Source organism: Hippopotamus amphibius, chromosome 5 (assembly GCF_030028045.1).
Source record: "Hippopotamus amphibius kiboko isolate mHipAmp2 chromosome 5, mHipAmp2.hap2, whole genome shotgun sequence".
Lineage (NCBI taxonomy): Eukaryota > Metazoa > Chordata > Mammalia > Artiodactyla > Hippopotamidae > Hippopotamus > Hippopotamus amphibius.
In genome coordinates, this window is record NC_080190.1 from 71,802,496 (window position 1) to 71,823,657 (window position 21,162).

At 37.0% G+C, this 21,162-nt stretch overlaps 1 protein-coding gene across 3 annotated transcripts in view; it reads right to left on the reverse strand.

Annotated features, from left to right (window-relative positions):
* Positions 1-2,008: 2,008 nt before the first annotated feature.
* Positions 2,009-21,162, reverse strand: part of REEP3 (receptor accessory protein 3) — a 97,088-nt gene continuing 77,934 nt past the window's right edge. For 2 of the 3 annotated variants that reach the window (XM_057734779.1, XM_057734777.1), the window contains 5 exons: positions 19,580-19,700; positions 19,292-19,405; positions 10,727-10,874; positions 3,528-3,673; positions 2,009-2,839 (listed from right to left, as the gene is read on the reverse strand). In XM_057734779.1, the coding sequence (XP_057590762.1) occupies positions 2,783-2,839; positions 3,528-3,673; positions 10,727-10,874; positions 19,292-19,405; positions 19,580-19,700 (586 nt within the window). In that variant the 3' untranslated portion in view covers positions 2,009-2,782. The other variant, XM_057734778.1, reaches the window with a different exon arrangement.

A 21,162-nucleotide genomic window follows, 5' to 3' on the forward strand; every position in this document is an offset into this window, starting at 1 on the left:
ACTGTAGAAATCTTTGGTGGTGACATATGGATAAGTTCCCTGAAAACACTTCAATAATTTTGTTCCATCAATCTGTGTAGTCAAGTATTTATAACTGGTAATGCTGACAGCATCATTATCTAGCCAAATCCATATGCATACAGTGAAGTGTGTGGAGGGAATCTTATGCAGGGTCTATGTGGGTTTACATAATTAATTACTTAGCAATAAGGCTTATTTCTGGCTCATTTTTATACCAGAAAAAATATGGTAAACTAAAGAATAGATCAATTCGTACTTCCAAACAAACCCTGGAAATAGTTAATATTCGTGAACAAGTTGAATGACTATATAATAAAATAAAACATCAGCTACAATTTCTGCATAAACTTTAACAGCTACCAAAATAGTTCCCTAAAGGTCTGTGTAGCATCTAATGCCCATTCACCAAGTGGCGGTGGTGGGAAGCAAGGCACTATGGTCTAGGGATAAACACCCCTTTTAAAAGTATTAGGCTTAAAAGCGGAGAAACAAAAAATGACCTGTTCCACCTTAAAAGAAACAAAAATTTATGTTTATTATACAAAATTCAAAAGAAAGCATGCTAAAACACACATAAGAGAAAAGAAGGAAATTTAAAGCAATGTAAGGAAAGAAAGGAAATGATAGAACAGCAGAATGACATGGACTGTATATAAGGTTATAATAGATATATCAGAGGAAGCACTGTACGTGTAAAGAGATACAATTAAACAGAAGGACTTGCATTATCTCTTTGAAACTAGTGTTGTCTTTGATTAAACGTTTTGATTCCAGCAGTGTAGAGGAATAAATAATTCCTCCAATTTAGGACAGTATTTATGAGTTTACTATAATTAAAAAATAGTTTTAATACTGAAGGTAGACTTGAAAAAAAATACACGGGTGCAGATCAGCCCCTAAAGGTAATGTTTTTGATACGAAGTCACTTACATGACCTTGTCAGGCAACTGGAGATGACATTGCCCTTGTGTAGGAAGGATACGCATGGCACACGCAGCATATACACTGGGAAGTCGAGTACTAGGCAATATAAATAAAACGCTCCTCCAAGCATTTATAACCAAAATTCATAGGAATTTTGAACACAAATTAAAGAGTCCTTCCAGAAACTGAGGCTAAAAGTTAGTCAAAGTAAATTAGATGAAGATATTCATAGAACTGAACTTTGAGGGAAAATAAGTTGAATGAAGTTTTACTTGGTGTTATTTATCAAGAATGTGAGATAATCTACAAGACATTTTAAGGCTTGTATCAAGAGAAATGTATGAATTATGTTAAGGTACTCCTGAGTAAACATCCTGTTCTCTACCAGCACTCCGTGTAGGTCCTGAATATACATTGCCAGCTGGCTTCATTTCTTAAAAGGTAGAAAGGTCAAAGATCTTGCACATCTCTCTCATCGTTTTTTCTTTTGGACAAACAGAACAATCAAGTGTAATTATCTGAACAAGTATAATCATACAAATCTGATTACTCATCACTCAAACCATCATCAGAAATATATCGACAGAGTTCATACCGAATGGTTATCTATGTCACCTAAAAAGTCTCACAGTTCAGTAACTCAAAATCCCTTGGATTAAAAAACATGATACTTTTCTAAAATCTATTCTAATAACTTCTAATATGTAAGATTAACAACATTTGTATTTTGCACTGGCATGTATCTTCAGGAAATTATCTCAGCCAGAAGTGAAGTGATTCAAATGGCTCTAGTCAATGCCAGATTTATAAATCAGCAGCTTGTATCAGTGCCAAGCTTGTGAATGGATTGGCTGTTGGATAATTTCATGAATTAGAAGATACCTAAGTCCTATACTGGTCTCTGACTCCATTTCACAAAAGCTACCACTTTTAAAAGCTGAAAATGTAACCAGTGTTAACAAAAACATGCTAAATTCAACTATAATGTAGAGCCAAATATGGGAAGCTGGTGAATTTTAAAATAACTTCTTATCTGTAAAGAAGATAAGTAAAATGGTTAAAATTGAACAATAACCTCTGTTTTTTATTAAAATTAAATGAATATAACTAATGAAACCCACAGGAAAAGAGATGATGTAATTCAAGGCATAAATTTGACAGGTTGGAATATGACAAATAACAACAAACATAGTGTTAATAAACAAAATAAATGTACAGTTGTAAAATAAGTAAACAATTTTCAAGTGTGCAAAACTAGTCAGGAATGAAAGTGCTATGTAGATACCTGGTTTTCAAACATTTGTCTTGAAAACTTTCAGTTGATGGTGGAAAAACTAGGAAGTATTAACAAAGTAAAAATTTGAAGAATATATAAAACATATTTTATCCTATATTATATCCTTGTTCTATCACTGCTGGATCAGAGGCCTATTACTCTCCTCATGTGATAGATATTACAGAAATGGAGGTAAACACAATACAATATCACAAAGTCTGGTGTATCTTGAACCATAAAAAGACTCTTTTCAAGTATACTGTGGGTTTGTGTTTCACCTTATATCCCAGGCACTCAATGGTCTGAAGAATTTGACAATAGATAACACAATTTTCTATTATTTCTGACATATCTATCTGTTTTTGCAGAACTACCTTTAGTAGTTAAGATTTGGAAGGAATTGTTAAACAAATAAAAACTATTTAAATTGATGAAAGTAAACCCTATCACCACCACAATTTAAAGAACTATTTTAATGTATAAATCCTGAATATAAGATGTTAGGGAAAAAAAGCTGATGTATTAGCATAATTTGTCTTGGGATACTTGACGTGTACAGGACTAAAAATACACTTGTGGTCTCTTCTTCACTTTGTATTTCAGTGACCCATACCGCACCTGAAGAGAGAAATGTGTTATCATTATGAATTAGATTTTTAGATAGGACTTAATAGTTCATAATCAGAGTAATAATTTTAAAACTTTTCTGATATAAAGAATCAGTTATCTTCTAAGTGTGTGCTCAAAAGACAGCACTCCCTATATACTCCAAGGTGTAGTTGGTATTACACTGCTTATACGCACACATCATTATCACTAATGACAAATAAAAACTGTTATTATTTACACTTTGCTTGGTACGTGTCAATGAACGTTGCCCGCAGTGATTTGAGGCCATTCCTTGAAATCCTCCACTGCTTTCTGGGCCCAAAGACAATAATAGTATTATGGATAAACTTTTACTATTTAATCCTTATATAGAGTTGGTTCAAAACAAACCTATGTACTTACTACTGTTAGCTGTTTTCTTTGCATATACATAGGGCCGGCACTGGGTACTCACATCAACCGTATGATTTTGCTACGTAAGAATACCGTTTTCTACTTACAGTGCAAGACTAGGGATTTCCCATTTTCCCAATTTCCAGAGATCCTAATCCACCTGATCGGAATAAAGAATTTTAAATATAAGCGGAGCCCTATCATTGCAGTCCTTCGTTTAAGGGTCGTTAACATCCTAAAAGATAATGCAGTGGGGAAATCCTTAATTCTAATCGTTAGGAAAACAATCCCATACTTGACTAACCTCTTTTCGGCCTTTCACGGTTTTCACAGATTTCATGCTCTGTGATCTTCGTAGCCCCTTGTGTGTTAGCATCTCATCATCTGAATATGGCCCATCCGCTTCTTCATCTGTTTTCTCATCCCCGTCTCTCAGTGGAATTCCATAATCTAGACAAGTTGTCAAAACCAGCATGTTTTGGTGAAAGGATGCCAGTCGGCACCGCCTCCTCACCCGGTCTGTTGGCAGTTCTCCGCGTGGTCTGCATTTGCCTGCTGCCCTTCCCTGTCTCATCTGGAATGCGTTCCCTGCCCTTCACCGTTCCCCTTTGCCCCTTGCAATACTCTAGACGAGGCTCATAACTCATTTCTTCCAGGAGGTGTTCCCTGGAAATTCCTATTTTTACTATGCATTTTTCAGAATAATTAAAAATACTTCATTTTTGAGTAGGTTAACACAGCTATCTTGCTCAAAACTCAAAGAATATAAATAGATATATAGTGGAAAATCTCTTCCTGCCCTTTCTCCTTTTTGTGAATTCTAAACAGCCTAGGCACTAGTGTATTTTGGTCTGTTATTTGTACCTTTAACTTTAATTAGGAACTCAGGGTCCTTCTCACCCCCATGTGTCAAACCTTTTGTCAAGACCAGAAATGACAGAGTGAACTTAAGGAGTCATATAAGACCCAAAGGGGATAGAACTTTGGGCAATATAAATTCACCGGGGGCAGATGATGGAGAAGTTAAGCCAACACTGTTGCAGCTACCATGATAAAACCCAGCCGGACAGGCTACAGTGATTAGAAACACCACAGGCTATGATGACTGATGTTAGTCAAAGAAAATAGCCAGCATCAGGAAGGTCAGTAAGAGATCGTGTGGGTGTACTAACAGGCTGCCATGTGTAGCGACCAAGACTTGACACTGGCCAATATGCAAACATCCAGGCTGTCAGGCTGGTTGTTGTCAGGAAGTCTGAGAGCACCCTGCGGCGGGGATGCAGGGACAAGAACACTCCCATTCCTGAAGCAGTGGTTCTCAAACCTTATTAGAGTCTATTAGCACAAACTTGTTAGCACGTATTCGTCACCTGCAGAACTTATTGATACAGTGCAGGGCCTGGGATGGGGCTGAGAATCTACATTTCTAACAAGTTCCCAGGTGATGCTTATGCTACTGGTCCACGGCCCACACTTTGAGAATTACTGCTTGGATAGAGCGAGAGCAGCCTGAGTCTAAGGCAACCAGAGTACTAGGCAGGTTATAAAGACGGCGTGAGGGAATTCTCTGGTGGCCCAGTGGTTAGGACTCTGTGCTTTCACTGCAGAGGGCCTGGGTTCCATTCCTGGTCAGGGAACTAAATCGCATAAGCTGCAGGGTGTGCCCCCACCGCCCCAAAAAGGAGTGGGGTTACAAGGCCCCATTATGTTTCAAATTCTCCTTTAATAAAGGTAAGGAGCATAGATACAATACCTTCTTCAGATGAGAAAAAAGTAGGTTTTCCAGGCTCAGGAGGGGGCAAGAGATGGACTTCTTGCATGTGAAGAAAAGTATACTCAATACTTGTTTAGTAATCTGCTCTCATAGGACATGAATAACTTGAACATCACTAAGCAAACCATGAAGAGTTGTAATTAAGCTTCTTGGTCTCATAATAAGATAAACATCTTTAATTGTATGTTAAGTAAAAATTTATCCTGCTAGACTTCTAGGCTAGAAATCAGGAAGGACCTGGAAGTAGAATCAGTCATTACATAGGCCTAGATCCTTTGCTTTCCTGCAGCAGAAAGTGTATTTTAGGTAGAAGTGTGAGCACGTGCAAAGGCCCTGGGGCATTGGGAAACATAACTGTATGGAATAGCTATGAGGAGGTCACTGTAGCCAGGGGAGGGAATGGAGTCAGTAGTCCTGGGAAAATCCTCTTGGTGCAATATTAAGTAGAAAAAAAAATGTATAGAAACAAGGGAATGAAAAACATAAAAATGAAACCATTATATCTGTTGGAAATGGGCTTTTAAATGATTTTAAATTTCTTGATTTTTCCTTTTTAAAAAAAATTTGCCAAAATTTTATTTTAAAAATTGTATTACTTCTATAAATGGGGAAAATAAACCAGAAAAAAATATTTTTAGATTGCCATTTCTAGATTTTCCTCTATTGCTGTTGCTTACATAATATTCCTAATCCCAATATAATAAAACTAAGGTAAAACATAGAAAAAGGAATCAAGGAAAGAACTGGAAACAAAGTGACTGTGATCGAAAAGTTCTCTCCAATAAAAAGCTAAAAAAAAAAAGTTCTCTGATGCCACAGATGAAGCATAAGACTACATTTCAAAACACGTGGCCCTTGCTATTTTAATTGCCTCTCACTTTATATGATTAGAAATTGGAATTTTATTCAAAATGATAATTATATATACATCTTATTCTTTGTTTCCTAATTTCGACTAAAAATAAATCTCAGTTTTCTAATTATTGTTTCCGGAAAAGTGATGGATTGATTTGCTATTCCACAAGTATTGATATTTAAAAAATACTACTATGTGTGAGGCAGTGTACTAAATTATGGGGGATACAATGTTGAAAAAGACACAACTGTTTTTTTTCTACCCAAAGAAACATACAGTCCAGTAGAGGAAACAGAATTACAATAATGTAATAAATGCTTTAAGTAGAAGATGAGGACAAGGTGCTATGGGAGAACACAGTAGGGGAAGTGGGTGCAGAGAGGAGACTTCTTGTAGGAGGTGGTAGCCACGCTGAATGCTGAAAGGGTCATGACTGTATATACCCAGGACATGAAGGAGTGGGAGGCCGAGGGTGGGGAGCTAATAAACTACATGCTATTGAGCTTGGACTTCAGAGAACAAAGGGGAGGGGACATGGAAGCATTTTAAGCAGGAAGGTGACATGGTTAGATTTTGGTGCTTTAAAAGAGTCTTCTTGTGCTTTGGAGAATGAGTCAGAAGTGGATGAGACCGGAAGCAGGGAGGTTACTGCGGTACAACAGGTCAGAAATGATGGAGTCCAAGGATTGAGGAGATAGTAGCCGAATTTGGGACCGGCTAGGAGGCGGAGTCGACAAGCTTAACTTAGCAAGTCATTAAACTACACTGCATCAAAAAAAGAGGAGTCAAGTCAGATATCTTCAATAAAATATGCATTTTCAATTCCACTTAAAAACGTGAAAGTATGTATGAAAATCCTGCTATGAGTGGTGGAAATAGTATTAATCAAAGTTGTCTAAGAATTTTAAAGTCTTCAGAGGAGGGGGAGACCCGAGATTATGAGAAAAGCCCAAATCTGGATGCCCTATCTGAACAGGAACCCAATTAGTTGACTGAGTGATCTGTAGGTCTGCCAAGCCCAGGCAAGGTGAAGCTGGTGGGGTGCTGCTGGTGCCAAACAAAGGTTATGCTAAGGTCGGCTGCCTTCCATCAGCAGTCTAGACTGAGCAGAGTCCTCCAAATGGTGCTATCCACGCACATTCCTGAGGAGCAGTGACTGAGGACCTAAGAATGAGGAGTCTGTGTTGCTGGGAGACCTGAGGCCTAAGGCTGCAGCTGTCTGGCCAGCTTCGGCCCAGAGCTCTGTTACCGTTTTAGGAAACTAGCAGATGCTTTTGCAAACTGACCTGGTTTTATTCATAGCTGGTACATCTTAGAATTTGTATATTTTAAGTACCTCCACCCCCTCACCCTCCGTTATAATCATAATAGCCAATACTGATCCAGTACTTAGCATGGACCAGGCACTGTTCTAAGCAGCTTCCATGTATTAATGTAAGTGCAGAATCATGGGAAGTTTGATTTGGAAGGAGTCTTAGCTACCGTGGTGGAAGGAGCCCTGGATCCATGTGAAGAGAAATGAGTACTTTTTTTTAAAATTAATTAATTAATTTTATTGGCTGTGTTGGGTCTTTTTTGCTGTGTGCGGACTTTCTTTTTAGTTTTGGTGAGTGGGGGCTACTCTTTGTTGTGGTGCACGGGCTCCTCATTGCCATGGCTTCTCTTGTTGCAGAGCATGGGCTCTAGGTGCGTGGGCTTCAGTAGTTGCAGCACATGGGCTCAACAGTTGTGGCTCATGGGCTCTAAAGCGCAGGCTCAATAGTTGTGGCACACGGGCTTCATTGCTCCACAGCATGTGGGATCTTCCTGGAGCAGGGATCGAACCCGTGTCCCCTGCAATGGCAGGCGGATTCTCAACCACTGCGCCACCTAGGAAGCCTGAGAAATGAGTACTTGACCTTGAGTAAGTCTTGCCTCTCTGGGCCTCAGTTTTCTTATCTGGTAAGGTGTTGAGGCAGATGGGAGGATGAATAGGTTTCTATGTGAACACCTGCTCTGAGCCTGAGCCAGCTGAGCTGTCTGGGGCACTATGTTGAGTGGGATTCTGAGCCAGGGTGGAAAGTACCACAGTCCATTAGCAATATCTGCCGTGGGCACGGGAGCAAGGAGGAAGCATGTCACCTATTTGCCATCTTTGACTAAAGCATCTCTAAGGTCCCCTCCTGCTAAATTGTTTGAATTCATTGTTCCAGCCCAAGTGTCTCACTAAGCATAGTCTCTTTATAAAGTAAAGGAGAATAAGAATTAGGTTAGGAACCTTGAATACTTCATTTCTCTCACTGGGTATGTCGTCTTTGACAAGTAATTTAATCTCCTTAAGTCTCAGTTTATTCACCTACAAAATGAGGATAAAAATATTTAACCTGCATAGTCATCTTAAGGATTAAATAAATATGTAAAGCATCAAAAACAAGAAAAAACAGAAATCTCTTTATGTGCTGGTGTATTGAAACTGAATATTGAATCACTTTTAACTAATATGGGTGCAGCAGGTTCTTTGCAGAAAATATATTTCCACTTATCAGAATGTTGTGTTCTTTCTAAGGAAGTGGACATCATGTTCAAGGTGTCCGTTTTCTTACAATAAAGCATTTGGAGGGAGCTCTTTTTCCCATAGCGACAACATGTGGACTTGAATAACTTCATCAAAGCAAGACTTCTCTTGATCAGCTAACCTCAAACCAATCAGAGCAAGCCATTACTAGTTTTCAAAAGGGAACCACTTTTCTAAATATTTGAATTTGCTTGTGTTCTGAGCTAAATGCATTGATTACCCGAACTATTAGTAAACAGACTTTGCAATATAAATATACTTCCCACACTGAAAAACTTACCAATTTGCTTTTCTTGAGGAAGTTTGGAAGTAAATAAAATAGAAAAAAATTCATGATATAAAAAAAGGAATATCTTAATTGTTTTCAAAACAAGAAGTAGGGTTGTTTTATTTCTGATTTTAAGGGTAGCAGGTTGATTAAAAAAAAAAAATCACTAAAAGCCCACAGCTGAGAGCTAAATGCTGTTAACGTTTTAGTTAACAGCATTTAGACCCGCTTCCAGACTCTCATATACATATATCTGAAAAAGAACTGTACATATATTAATCCATTTCATCATCTATCTATTGTGCCTCTATGGTATAGGGTCATAACACACACATTGTTTCACTGTAACTGTCACCCCCGCCACCAATCTGGATATGTTTTCATGTCAATAAGTACAAATTGACATTATTATTTTTCATGGATAATAGCCACCTTTTTGCTTAACCATTTCTCTTAGGAATTTGGTTTGTTCCAGTATTTTGTTACTATAAACAACAAGATGAACATTCATACATTATAAACAACAAGATGAACATTCATACATCTTTGTATCTGTATCTTTGAACACTTGTCTGATTGTTTTCTTATGCTATGTTCCTAGAAGTTTCTTGCTGTTAAAGAGAATACATTTTGATAATTCCTCCCAGATTGTCATCCCAAATGATTATTCTACTTTAAACGCTCATAAAAAGTGTAGAGAGTGTTTCCCAACTTTCTTGTTATTTTAATTTCATGGTTTAAAATTTAACAGAAGAACTAATTAGCACCTCACTATCTTAAAATACTTTAGTCACACTATTTTAAATTTAATAGATGGATACCATAAAAATAGTCACAGATTTTCAAATTTATAATCCTGTTTTTTTTTAAATAATTGGAATACAATTCTTAACCAATTCTAAGGTATAATTACGAATAAACTGCTGCTGAAGGGCTCAGATTACTGGGCCAAATCAGCAAAATATATAAAGCAGTCCCCATAATCAAAATCAGTATACACAATTTTTAAAGTGCATATTAAGATAATACCTACTTTAGGAACTACTTTGACATTATTAAAATATTAAGGATGATGGTTCAAGGTTCAAAGGTTCCTCACTCTTAAAGGCATTAGTACCTTAATCAATGGCCAATACTTAATTACTGCCTTTTAGATAATAGCCACCAACTTTTTAAAGTTATTCATTCTAGGAAGAACTTAGAAGACAGTTCACTATTTTTCCTTTATGAGAAGGGACTGTTCTTTTCAAATGGGTTTTAATTATAAAGGATGATTTTCAGTCTCCCTCAAAAGAAAACTTCTACTTAAAAAAAGAAAAGATCAAGTAGCCCTGTACGTTATGGACCTAACAACACATTAGTAAGGAATGTCCTGAAGATCTTAGTTCTCAGCTGAGCCTTGAACTAAAACTTTGTATGTGTGAAAAAAATGATTAAGGAACTATGTCTTTTTGTTTATGTGTATGTTTCTAAGATCACAACAATTTATTAATGTTTTAGAACATATCAACTATGACATGCTTATAATATACATTAGAACAAGTTAGTTTTTTCAACACATTTTTCCATTGGATTAATCCTATTTTCAAACTGGTCATCTTTTGTTAATTACCTGCTTAAAACTTTTTATCTTATAACTCAATATATCCTTATTTGTTCACCACTCTTACATTAAAGAGGGTTTAATTATAAAACTCCTTAGATGTCACTACATAGTTTGAGTAGCAAGAATAGAGATCACAGGTCAGAACTAGTGTTGGTGGTAGAGGGTGACCGCATCCACTACTTCTAAAAATTCATGGCCGCACAAGACGCTACTGCCACTTTCTTAGCTGGATTATCTCCAGGGTCAACAAAAGGCAAGCACTAACCTTATTTAGAGAGAATGTAGAGCAAGAGACCTACAGTTAAGTGTAAAGCTCAAAAATACAAGTTTCAAAATAAATTTTGTGTACCCAAATTCAGATAGTTACCAGGTATTATTTTAGTACGCATCTTGACTCAAGATCCCAATTATGAAAGAACGATATATTAAAACAAAACAAGCATACCTGCTGATTCACTGGAGGCTGGTTTACTTTTCTTTTTTGTTTCTGGGAGAGGTTGGTATGGTCTTTGTCCCACAGGCTCATCACCTTGGATAGCTGTTAGATCATGCATACTGAAACTTCGCAAACGTTCAGTTATTGCTCCTTGGCTCTATTTAACAGAGAAGTGATAGATCCAAAAAAAAAAAACGCACTTTAAAATATTTAATATGTTTGCATTTAACTTTCCCCCAACATTTTATCATGAGGCTTACTCATTTGATAATGAAACTTTCAGAAAAGTTGAAAGAATTCTGCAGTGGATACCCATATATCGTTTATATTTTGCTATATCTGCCTTACCACGTATTTACCATCTATCCATCCATCGATCAATTTTTAATGCATTTCAAAGCAAATTGTAGACATCAGTACATTCCACTCCCAAACATTTCAGCTTTATATTTGAGAACGTAAAATATGTATAATGAGCTTATCCTCACTGTAAACGTCATCCATAATATTGCCATCTCCTGAAACGAGCACTTTGAGGCTGACGTTTATGATTCAGAAGTTTTTGAAGTAAAAGAGATGCTGTTTTAAAGATAAGTCAGGAATGGTAATGGCACTACCTAGAACATGGTAAAAAAAAATTTAAGAGCCAAAGAATCTCGAGTATGAAATGATACTCTGTTAATGAATTCACCATCTGGCAAAGCATATCTACTACTACACAATTTGACTTTGTCATTTTAAAGCCTCAGCAATATAGTAGACATTAAATACTCACAAGTGGGTATTTAAATTTAAGTTCACTAAAATTAAATTAAAAATTCAGCTCCTTAATTGCACTATCTACATTTCAAATGCTCAATAGCTACATGCGGCTGGTGGCTACTGTACTGGACAGTGCAGACACAGGACATTTCCATCACTGCAGAAAGTTCAGTGCTTTTCATCATTGCGCAGCCTTGAAAGGGACATTTCTGAACTTTGCAGACATAACTACATTTCCCCCCAAAGTATAAAGTTTTGTAAAGAGAAAAAAATAATTTCTAAATTTACCCACTTTGAAAATTTGCATAGCATACAGATGACTCATTTCTTATTTATAGCTGGATTAAAAATATTCTTCTAAAGGTTTTCTTACACTTATTATTTCTTCTTCTCACACATGTGAATCTAGGATTGCCTCTAGTTATAATGTTACTGTAGAAACTCATCCATAATGGTTCATCTCTAAATTTCAAAGCCTAAGGCACTACAAACATTCCAATATTACTGCTAACATGTATTTTACATTGAAGAAAAGGTCTTGATTTATGACTCCTGATTTAGCTACTCTGAGTGAGTGATATCCTAGTATGTCAAACCCAAACACCATTTCCATACCTCACTTAAGCTTCGTAATTTCTACCATATTTTTTGAATTATGAAAAAGAGTTATTAAAGGGTCTAGTATGCTAATGCATACATATGGAATCTCGAAAAATGGTACTGAGGAACCCAGTGGCAGGGCAGGAATAAAGACGCAGATGTAGAGAACAGACTTGAGGACACAGAGGGGGAAGGGGAGGCTGGGAGTAGTGAGAGAGTAGCACTGACATATATATACCACCAAATGTAAAATAGATAGCTAGTGGGAAGCTGCTGCATAGCGCAGGGAGATCAGCTTGGTACTTTGTGACAACCTAGAGGGGTAGGAGAGGGCGGGTGGGAGGGAGGCTCAAGAGGAGAGGATATGGGGATATATGTATACATATAGCTGATTCACTTTGTTGTACAGCAGAAACTTACACAACACTGTTAAGCAATTTTACTCCAATAAAGATGTATAAAAATTAATTAATTACAGGGTCTATATCCTCAATAAAAATAACTGGATTCCACACATCTTTAAACATTCTTCACAAGGTTTAATTCATTATACTTTCTTTTTATCACATATCATTTACTTATTAAATAGAGGATGACAGAAGACTTCAGACACACTAAAAGGAAGTGACCAGTGCTCATCTGAAACTGATGCCTTGTTTTCTCAGAATCGTCATTTCCTCTGTTCCTACCTTTGTATTTCTGTGCCCTCTCTCAGCACTTCTTGACTTTTTGCCTATTGCCAAGTGGATGATAATATACGTCCATGACACCCTATACTGAAACTCCCAAACCCTCCCATTCAAGAAAGTGCATCTCAGCATGCAGATGAGTCAAAGTGCCATTAAAGCAGCCTTGCTTTATAGCATTCACAAACTTTGGCATGTTTAATGATTATAATCAACTAATTACTTAGGGCATATCTCACAAATGAACTCACACATTAATGTTATTTCTATTGCTGTGCTTTTATATGTTTTGCCTCTGGAGCAAGATTGTAAGAAACTAGAGGAGAGGGACAAATCTTAGTCTTCTTCTATTCTCCAAGTGTACCTGGTATGAGAATATATTGAGTATGTAATAAGTAAACTAAATACTCTTTTAATGCCTCTTCTTTTTCATTACTCTTGACTGTTGGAGAGTTCTCCATAGGTAGTAGCATGTTTTAATGTAAACACTGGAGTTTATATAGAGAGTTCAGCATCAAACTACAGGTATGGTCATGGGTATATATATGGGTAGATTACACTGTCCACTAGGAGTTTGTTTCAGGTTTACATTAAAGGTGAACAAGGACCAACCCTGAGGTATCTGGATGATCTACATACAGTCTGGATTTTAATGTAGCTCTTGAGTTACCAACCCTCTAGCCCCAGGTATTATCAATCTCCCCAAAAGGCCAGGTACTTTAGGGAGAAGCAAAAAGGGGTACACCTCCTTGAGGACCCACAGCACTTCAACAGCCATTATCATTTCGAAAAATCATTTTTTTCCACTGTTCATTTTCTAATGGGCCCAGAATAGAAATAATATGGGGAGAGAACTATTGCACTATTGTGGACTTCAAAAATATTACATAAATTATAACTATCCAATGTGACCCCTTTAAAGGAGAGGTGTCATTATAAAATAATCGCATGTAAAGGCAGACCTATTCCCTCTAATTTTTATATATTTAGCACATAAAGTCCATTAATTAGGGAATTATGTTTGCAATAAAATGTTAAGTGGAAATATCTCCTCTCCACCTTAGAATTCTAAATCATGAAAAATATGGGTGCATGTAGGCAGTACGGTTATAGTTAGACAGGGAAAAATATTAAGCAATGAAAACAGTGTAATGTTTAGGCAGATGAGATGAGCGATTTTCTTCCATTTTTTCAAAAATTTCATCATATAAAATTAGTCATAGATGTTATAGTAAAATTTTAATTGCAACATAGTACACTATAAGAATTTCTGATTACTGTGAGAATATAAAATAACCTAACACACACACACACACACACACAAATAACAATACAAAAAAATACTGAGATTTTGTTTAAATTAATAATGCCTTTTCAGAAACCATGGGGGCCAGAAAGCACTGGGGTGACATATTCAAACTTTTGAGAGAAAGAAAAGTTTCAAATGGGTATTCACTATCCAGCAAAACTGTCCCTTGAAGAACAAATTCAGACATACAAAGATTTTTTAAAACTAAGAATTTGTCACTAGCAGCCCTCCCCCATAACAAATACTAAAGGAAGTCATTCCAGTGGTAAGGAAAGGACACTGGATGGTGAATAAAGCAGAACCCATGTGAACAAAGAGAGAGCGCCGCAAAGTCATTAAATAGGGAAATATAAAAGAAAATTTAAAAAAAATGATGCTTTAATTTCTTCCATTTGGTTTAAGCTAAAAAAGTATAGGAAATTGAAGACAATATTAAGCTAAGAAGTATAGGAAAAATGAAGACAGGTTCTAGTCTGAGGAGTGAAATACATGTGGAGAGAGCAGTCAGTCAATAAAGTTGGAAGGGAGTTACCATCCACAAGGTAATTCTATATCCTGGCATTTTAGATGCTATTCTCTACAGAATTGTATGTACACTGTGTCTGTTAATTGGCCCTAAAAATCAAAGAGAAGATAACAGAAAGGTTATGATGAGCAAGCAAAAGTCAAAGTAATTAAAAAGTATTCTGTAGAAAATTTTACATCATTAGCAGAAGTGTTCCTGTCTTCATTGTTCTCAGGGTTTGAATTTGGATGAAGCCAGAATGACCATTTAAGAACTAAGAACAACGTAATGGCTGACTGAGTGGGAGGGCTGGGTCAGGCTCTGGAAAGAATCCTTCAGCTGAGAAGCAGCTTCCCGAGCTGGCCCCACACAGAGCTCATTTACATCCAAGGGCACTAGAGAATCTGAATGTCTTCTCAAGTATCCAAGTCTATGGTTGGCATCCGTAAAAAGGGACCCTGCAAGTATGACTAATTCTAACTTCTTTTTACCCAAACGATTCTGGTTTTGTTTAAATACTTCATTTCCTGGTTACATATTACATTAAAGTTACTATATTTTGTGTTAAATAAGGGAAATTTACTGTGCTTATCAGCATCTTTGTATAAAACCTTCAACCTATCCTCTTCACATTTTTAAATTAAGAATTCAGAAACATAATAAGCAATGCTTTAAACTCTCACAAGCATACAATCTTTTATGGAATAATTTTTACGATACTGTTCAATAATGAACAGCCATTAAGCTCTATTTCTTGTTGATCTTTGACATACTACATTGTAACTGCAGATAAGGTTAGTCCCCAGTTTTTTGGGAGACGTCTTTCCCCTGTGGACATTCAACACTTAATCTGATCAAGCCTAGAATGGAATTGACTGCGTTTGCATTAAGTGAATGATATATTTTAGTGGTTTTAAGATTAAAGCAATACATAAATATTTATTGAGGAATGTTTGTAATGAGAAAAATATTAAAAAAGAAAGATTATTTGTAACCCATCACCCGAACTACCTATACATATTTATGTATCCTTTTAGCCTTTTCTGACTCATCATAGAGCAGGGTTTCTTGACCTCAGCACTAATGTTATTCTGGGCTACATAATTTTGTGTGTGTTGGGGGGGAAGCCACCCTGTGCATTGGCTTATTAAGCAGCATCCTTGTCCTCTACATGAGATGCTAGGAGCAGCACCCTCCTCTCGGTTGTGACAACCCAAAATGTCTCCAGACATTGCCAAGTGTCCCTTGGAGGGCAAAATTGCCCCCAGCTGAGAGAACCACTGTTTTAGAGTATAAGGGGTTTTAGAAGTGAGTTTTTACCCCTTCGTTTTGTAGGTAAGAAAATAAATACTTGGAGAGATCAGTGCAGATGACTGCCCCAAATCTCACGGCTAATTAGTGGCAGAATCAGGGCTAAAAAATGCCGATAATTCAACTGCTATAGAATTCAACTTTCATTATAACATTGTGCTTCCCTAGATTGTGGAGAAAAAAAAAACATGGTCTTTCTTCTCCACTGTCTGAAGAAGTGCTCTCTTTTTAAATGGATGATATTAAGCAGCTGAATCTCCTCAAATCCTTGCACAAGCAGAAAGCCATTGAAACAGACAGCAAGATGTCAGGATTTCTGACCTAATCATCATCATTTACAGTCAATAAGATTTCAGAAATTCTAACATTAATGCTCTCATTTCTATGATAACTGATTTTTTTAAAATAATATCTGCTAAAGAATTCACCAAGAAAAGGCTGCCAGAGAAAATCCTACGAGATGGTTAATATGACTGAAAGTACTTTTCTTCATCTGTCCTTCATCCGGGAGGACTGCTGCTCATCTGTACAAAAGCCACTGGCATTTCTCATGTGAAAGCTATGGGATGTTGAAACATCCTCAGCAAAATCCTTGAAGCTTCTTCATATGTTTGTGCTTTGCTCAGCCAAAATAAACTTGTACACTGACCTTGTGAACAGATGCCTGGTAATGAGGTCATAGAACTGAGTAACATATTCAGAAAACTGCTTTACGGTGTAATAAATGTTCTGATTAGATTCCTATTTTCATCTTTAACATGCTCAGGTGGTTCAACCTGGGAAACCTAGTCAAGGGTATTGCCGATCTTTAAAGGTCACACAGAGTCCAATATTTTTAGCCTGAAAGATATTTTTAACAAACCATATATTGTAAAAAAAAGAAAAGTTTAATAATTCTCAAGTCTTACTGTTAGCTTTCTTGCAGTTTCTCCTTAAACTTGACCTATTTCCTATTTCAGCTTCAATTTACTCTTCAGTATGAAATGTCTGGTTCAGTGATTCTTCCATCACAGTGCCTTTCTTTGACATCTCCAGAGATGAAACTAATTTCCCCTACTTTAAAATAGGCACAGTAAAACTTGAGGCAAAGAGTGTTAACATTATGCTGTGTTCAGCATATTTAATGACTATTTCTAATGAATAAAGTACAGTACGGTTGATGCCGACGTTCCTGTGCTCATGAGGAGAATGGTGAGGGCCGCCTCATACGCAGTGAACTTGATAACAAAAGGATCACGAGATCACAAACAAGAAGGGAGAGTTCCAAATTGAATTCAAATTACAGGATGTGTGTGTGTTTGTTCTGCAGTGGTAACTTAGATGATTTTTATGCTCTCTGTTTCCTGCCTTTGAAGTGGGGAGGTGGTTTTGATTTGTTAAATGTATAAATGAAAACAATGAATCACAAAGAAGCCAGAGAAATATAGGTATGGGATAATTTTTATAGCCTTTCTACAGAGAAGTGTTTCTGTGAGATAATGCTTATTTTAGTTTATTTTTGTATTTATTTATTTTTGTCCGCACCATGAGGCTTGTGAGATCTTAGTTCCCCAACCAGGGATTGAACCTAGGCCCTCGGCAGTGAAAGCGCAGAGTCCTAACCACTGAACTGCCAGGGAATTACCAGATAATGCTTATTTTCATCGTGAAGGGCAAGGGGTAGGCTCTAAGCAACCAAAGATGAGGTAAAATTTTCAATTAGTGAATACAGACATTCAGCTTTATAGTAGTAGCCTGTGAGGGTAGGGACGGTATCTATTTTGTTAACTGCTGCATCCCAAGCACCTACCATATAGTACGCATTAAATACATACATAGGGACTTCCCTGGTGGTCCAGTGGGTAAGTCTCCACGATGCCAATGTGGAGGGGCCCGGGTTAGATCCCTGGTCGGGGAATTAGATCCCATGTGCATACTGCAACTAAGAAGTCCACATGCCACAACTAAAGATCCTGAGTGCTGCAACGAAGATCCCACGTGTCACAACTAAGACCCGGCATAGCCAAAATAAATAAATAAGTAAATAAATGTAAAAGAAATACATAGATGTTAAATACATTAAATAATATATGTTGAATAAATATATAGGATGTTAAATACTGATGGCAGCAAAGTATGCGTAAAATAAAATAAATGAGGAGGGAATGAGGATAAGATAATCTAGTTGGGGTTTCTGATTCCTCACAGATTTTGGAAGCAGTAAGTCAAAATAAAATAAATGTCCCACAAAAAAGTCACAATATGCAGGGGGGTGTTTCACAGAGCAGGTAGGATTATAAACTATATTTAAGTGTTAAAATGAAGATGGCAAATGGGATTTGTGTGCTTCTATGTTTCCTAAAACAATGTTCTAAAATGTCTATATTTTCTAAACAATTTTTGATGTTAAAATTTAATTTTTAATTTTTTGCTACAGAATCATGTTGAATGTTGCTTTTAAGAATGGAAAATTCAGAAGGCGTCTTCTTTGGGGTGTAAATAAATGCATGTGCCTCATTTATAAAGTTAAACGATGCTACATTTTGTAACAAAAGAAAGAAAGAAGCCCTCGGTCCCCTTCTCTCCATCCCTCTGCAGGCAACCACTTTAATACCTCAACTTGCATATACAGCAGACAAGGACTTTAGTGGTCTTCCACCTCATTTTCTCCTCTCCACCATCCTCCCAAAGGAGAAGTTAAGTAAATCGCCGATGGTTACTCAAAAAGTCACACTCAGCACTTTCTGGATCTGAAACCTATTTTCTTTGCATATACTACACATCAAAACCAATTATGCTATGGTATTTAAAATAAACCACACTAATTACTACATGCAAAGAAATCCAAAAGCTGTAATGCGATTTTTCACAGAAGACATTCCTTTGATAATTTGGCTTGCAAAACACAACACGACATTAGTAATTGGCTAAGTAAAATCCTAAGTTTTAAGAACAGAAATTTTTCATGCCTTATTTTGAATAATCAGTTACCTCAAATTGGTTGAAGTATGGGTGCAGAAGTAAGCCAGAAATCCTACCAAGATATTGCCATGGAGAGAGGGAGGGAAAAAAACACCAAAGACAGAGAAAGAAAGAATGGTCATCTTTACTAAAGGTGATTTACTCAAAACTATTTTAAGGTTACAAAGTAGGAAAATTATGACAAAATGACATTCTCCAGCATGTTTTACTTACTAACTAGCTCTCATTTTTGTCATCAATTGTTTCAAAATATCCAACAATTATAGAAAACGTGTTAAAATGTCTTTAAAATAATCTACTTGGTTTTTTTTCTAGTATTACAAAAATAAACAGAAGGTAAATTTGTACCAAAATTTTATAATGATCTGAAGTAAAAAGCCACCCTATTTTATTCATTGACAATGTGACATCGGATTAAAAAAAGGTAAGTAAAAAATTACCTTCACTGCTGCAGTGACAGCAGCAGTAGCCGCTAAATTTAAACCTTGCCGCCCAAAGTTTACCATAGTTTCATAGCCTCGTTCCTTTGCTTGTACAATATAATCATCAATCTCCTGGAAAAAAAAAAAATCAAGCCCATCGATACTAATTTCATTTAAAAAGATTGTCAAGAAGCTGAAAACTGGGACTTCCCCTTAACATAAAGCTTTCACTCATTTTATAGCATACAGCATGTGGTGATGTACATTTCTAACAAATTATTTGTGGAAATAATTTATACATCTTACCCTTTCCTTTGAAGAAAGTAGTGGATGAAGGAACTTTCTATATATTAAACTTGCTCCTTTGGTATAGGGAGACAGCAGCCATATGACAAAGGCAATCTTAAGCTCATAGTACAGGGGGAACCTAACAAGGAAGAATTTGAAAAAATCCCCGGTGAAAACAAACTACAGACAATGAGGAAATGATACACACACACACACACACACACACACACACACACACACACACACACACTTTTTAAAACGTTCAGTCACTGTGTTAAGTTTTCACAAGTAAAAAGCTGTGATGGGGAAACAACTATGTCTGAACTGACAAATTAATCTCATTAACTACATAGATCAGAGTGACCTGACCCCTGCAGTGACTCACACCTTCTAGGACAAGATTGCTCTGTGCAGACAAGCACAGAGAAGCTGCCAAACTGACGGCAGCAGTTCAAAGAAAGCACTGATAGCATTTAACCAGGACAGTATGGTACACTCACCCAGTCTGCGGAGCCTAGCTGTCATGACATTACCTGGACACACCTCTGAGCATCAGGTGTCATCTTTATAAGCTCCAAGTGTACAGTGTTACCCCATATACGCCTCTCCTTCTCCAGAAAACTTCCCCTCCAATTTCATGTAGTCAGAACTGCAGCACTTGACAGACTTAAACTGTTCGTTTGCAAGGAGAATGGAATTGCTATTGTGGTAACCTGGGAATTAGGGTTATATACCCATGCCCTTTCCCACTTGATTTTTCAGTGCCTTCTCGGTAGGGTGAGTATGCGTCCTCAACCAATGACCGTGGGTTTAGCCATGTGACCTGGTTTGGGTAACAGAATGTGAGTGTTATACGCGTCACATGAAACGAGAAGCTTTAAATGCCCTTTGACTCCCTCACCTCAACACCCCCAACCTCTTGCTTTCAATTTATGCTTTTTGCCACGAGAACAGCTGCTTCTTCAGCCTTGGTCCTTGAACAAAAAGGCACTTAAAACTGAGCTGAGCACAGCAAAGCTGCCGCGGAAGGTTTGTCCTCATGTAGCTTGAGCAAGAAATGAATGCTTGTTTTTCTAACCTGTTGTGCTTTTAGGGTTGTTTGTTGCCACAGCAAAAGTTAAGTAATTCATCATAAGGGGACCAGCATCTTGTGGTCTGTGAAGTACTAAGATACATGATAACAAATATCTGGGCTCTTCTGATGAGACAGATGGGCAGGAGGCAGTGAGGAATGACTATCGTGTAGTCAACAAAGGGTCTCGGCACAGTGCAGTTACAGAGGAGTTTCTGGACTTTCGTTGCTTGTGGTAAGCTTTTTCTACGTTGTTTACTTTTACTTTAATAGTGTATATATGCTACATTTAGCAATCAGAAAAAAAAAAAGAGAAGTCTTTAAGAGAGAACAGTGAAACTTAGACCTGGCATGGTTTGGAATCTGTGTTCTGCCACGTAAAAACAAACAAACAGAAAACCCTCCCGAAACCCCTACCCCAATACATAACAGGTAAATAAATGAGCTGTGGGACAGAGGGAGGAAGGGAAAGATGGATGAAGATACAGAGAAGTTGATAAATAAGGGCAGGTTGTTAAGAACTTTTAAG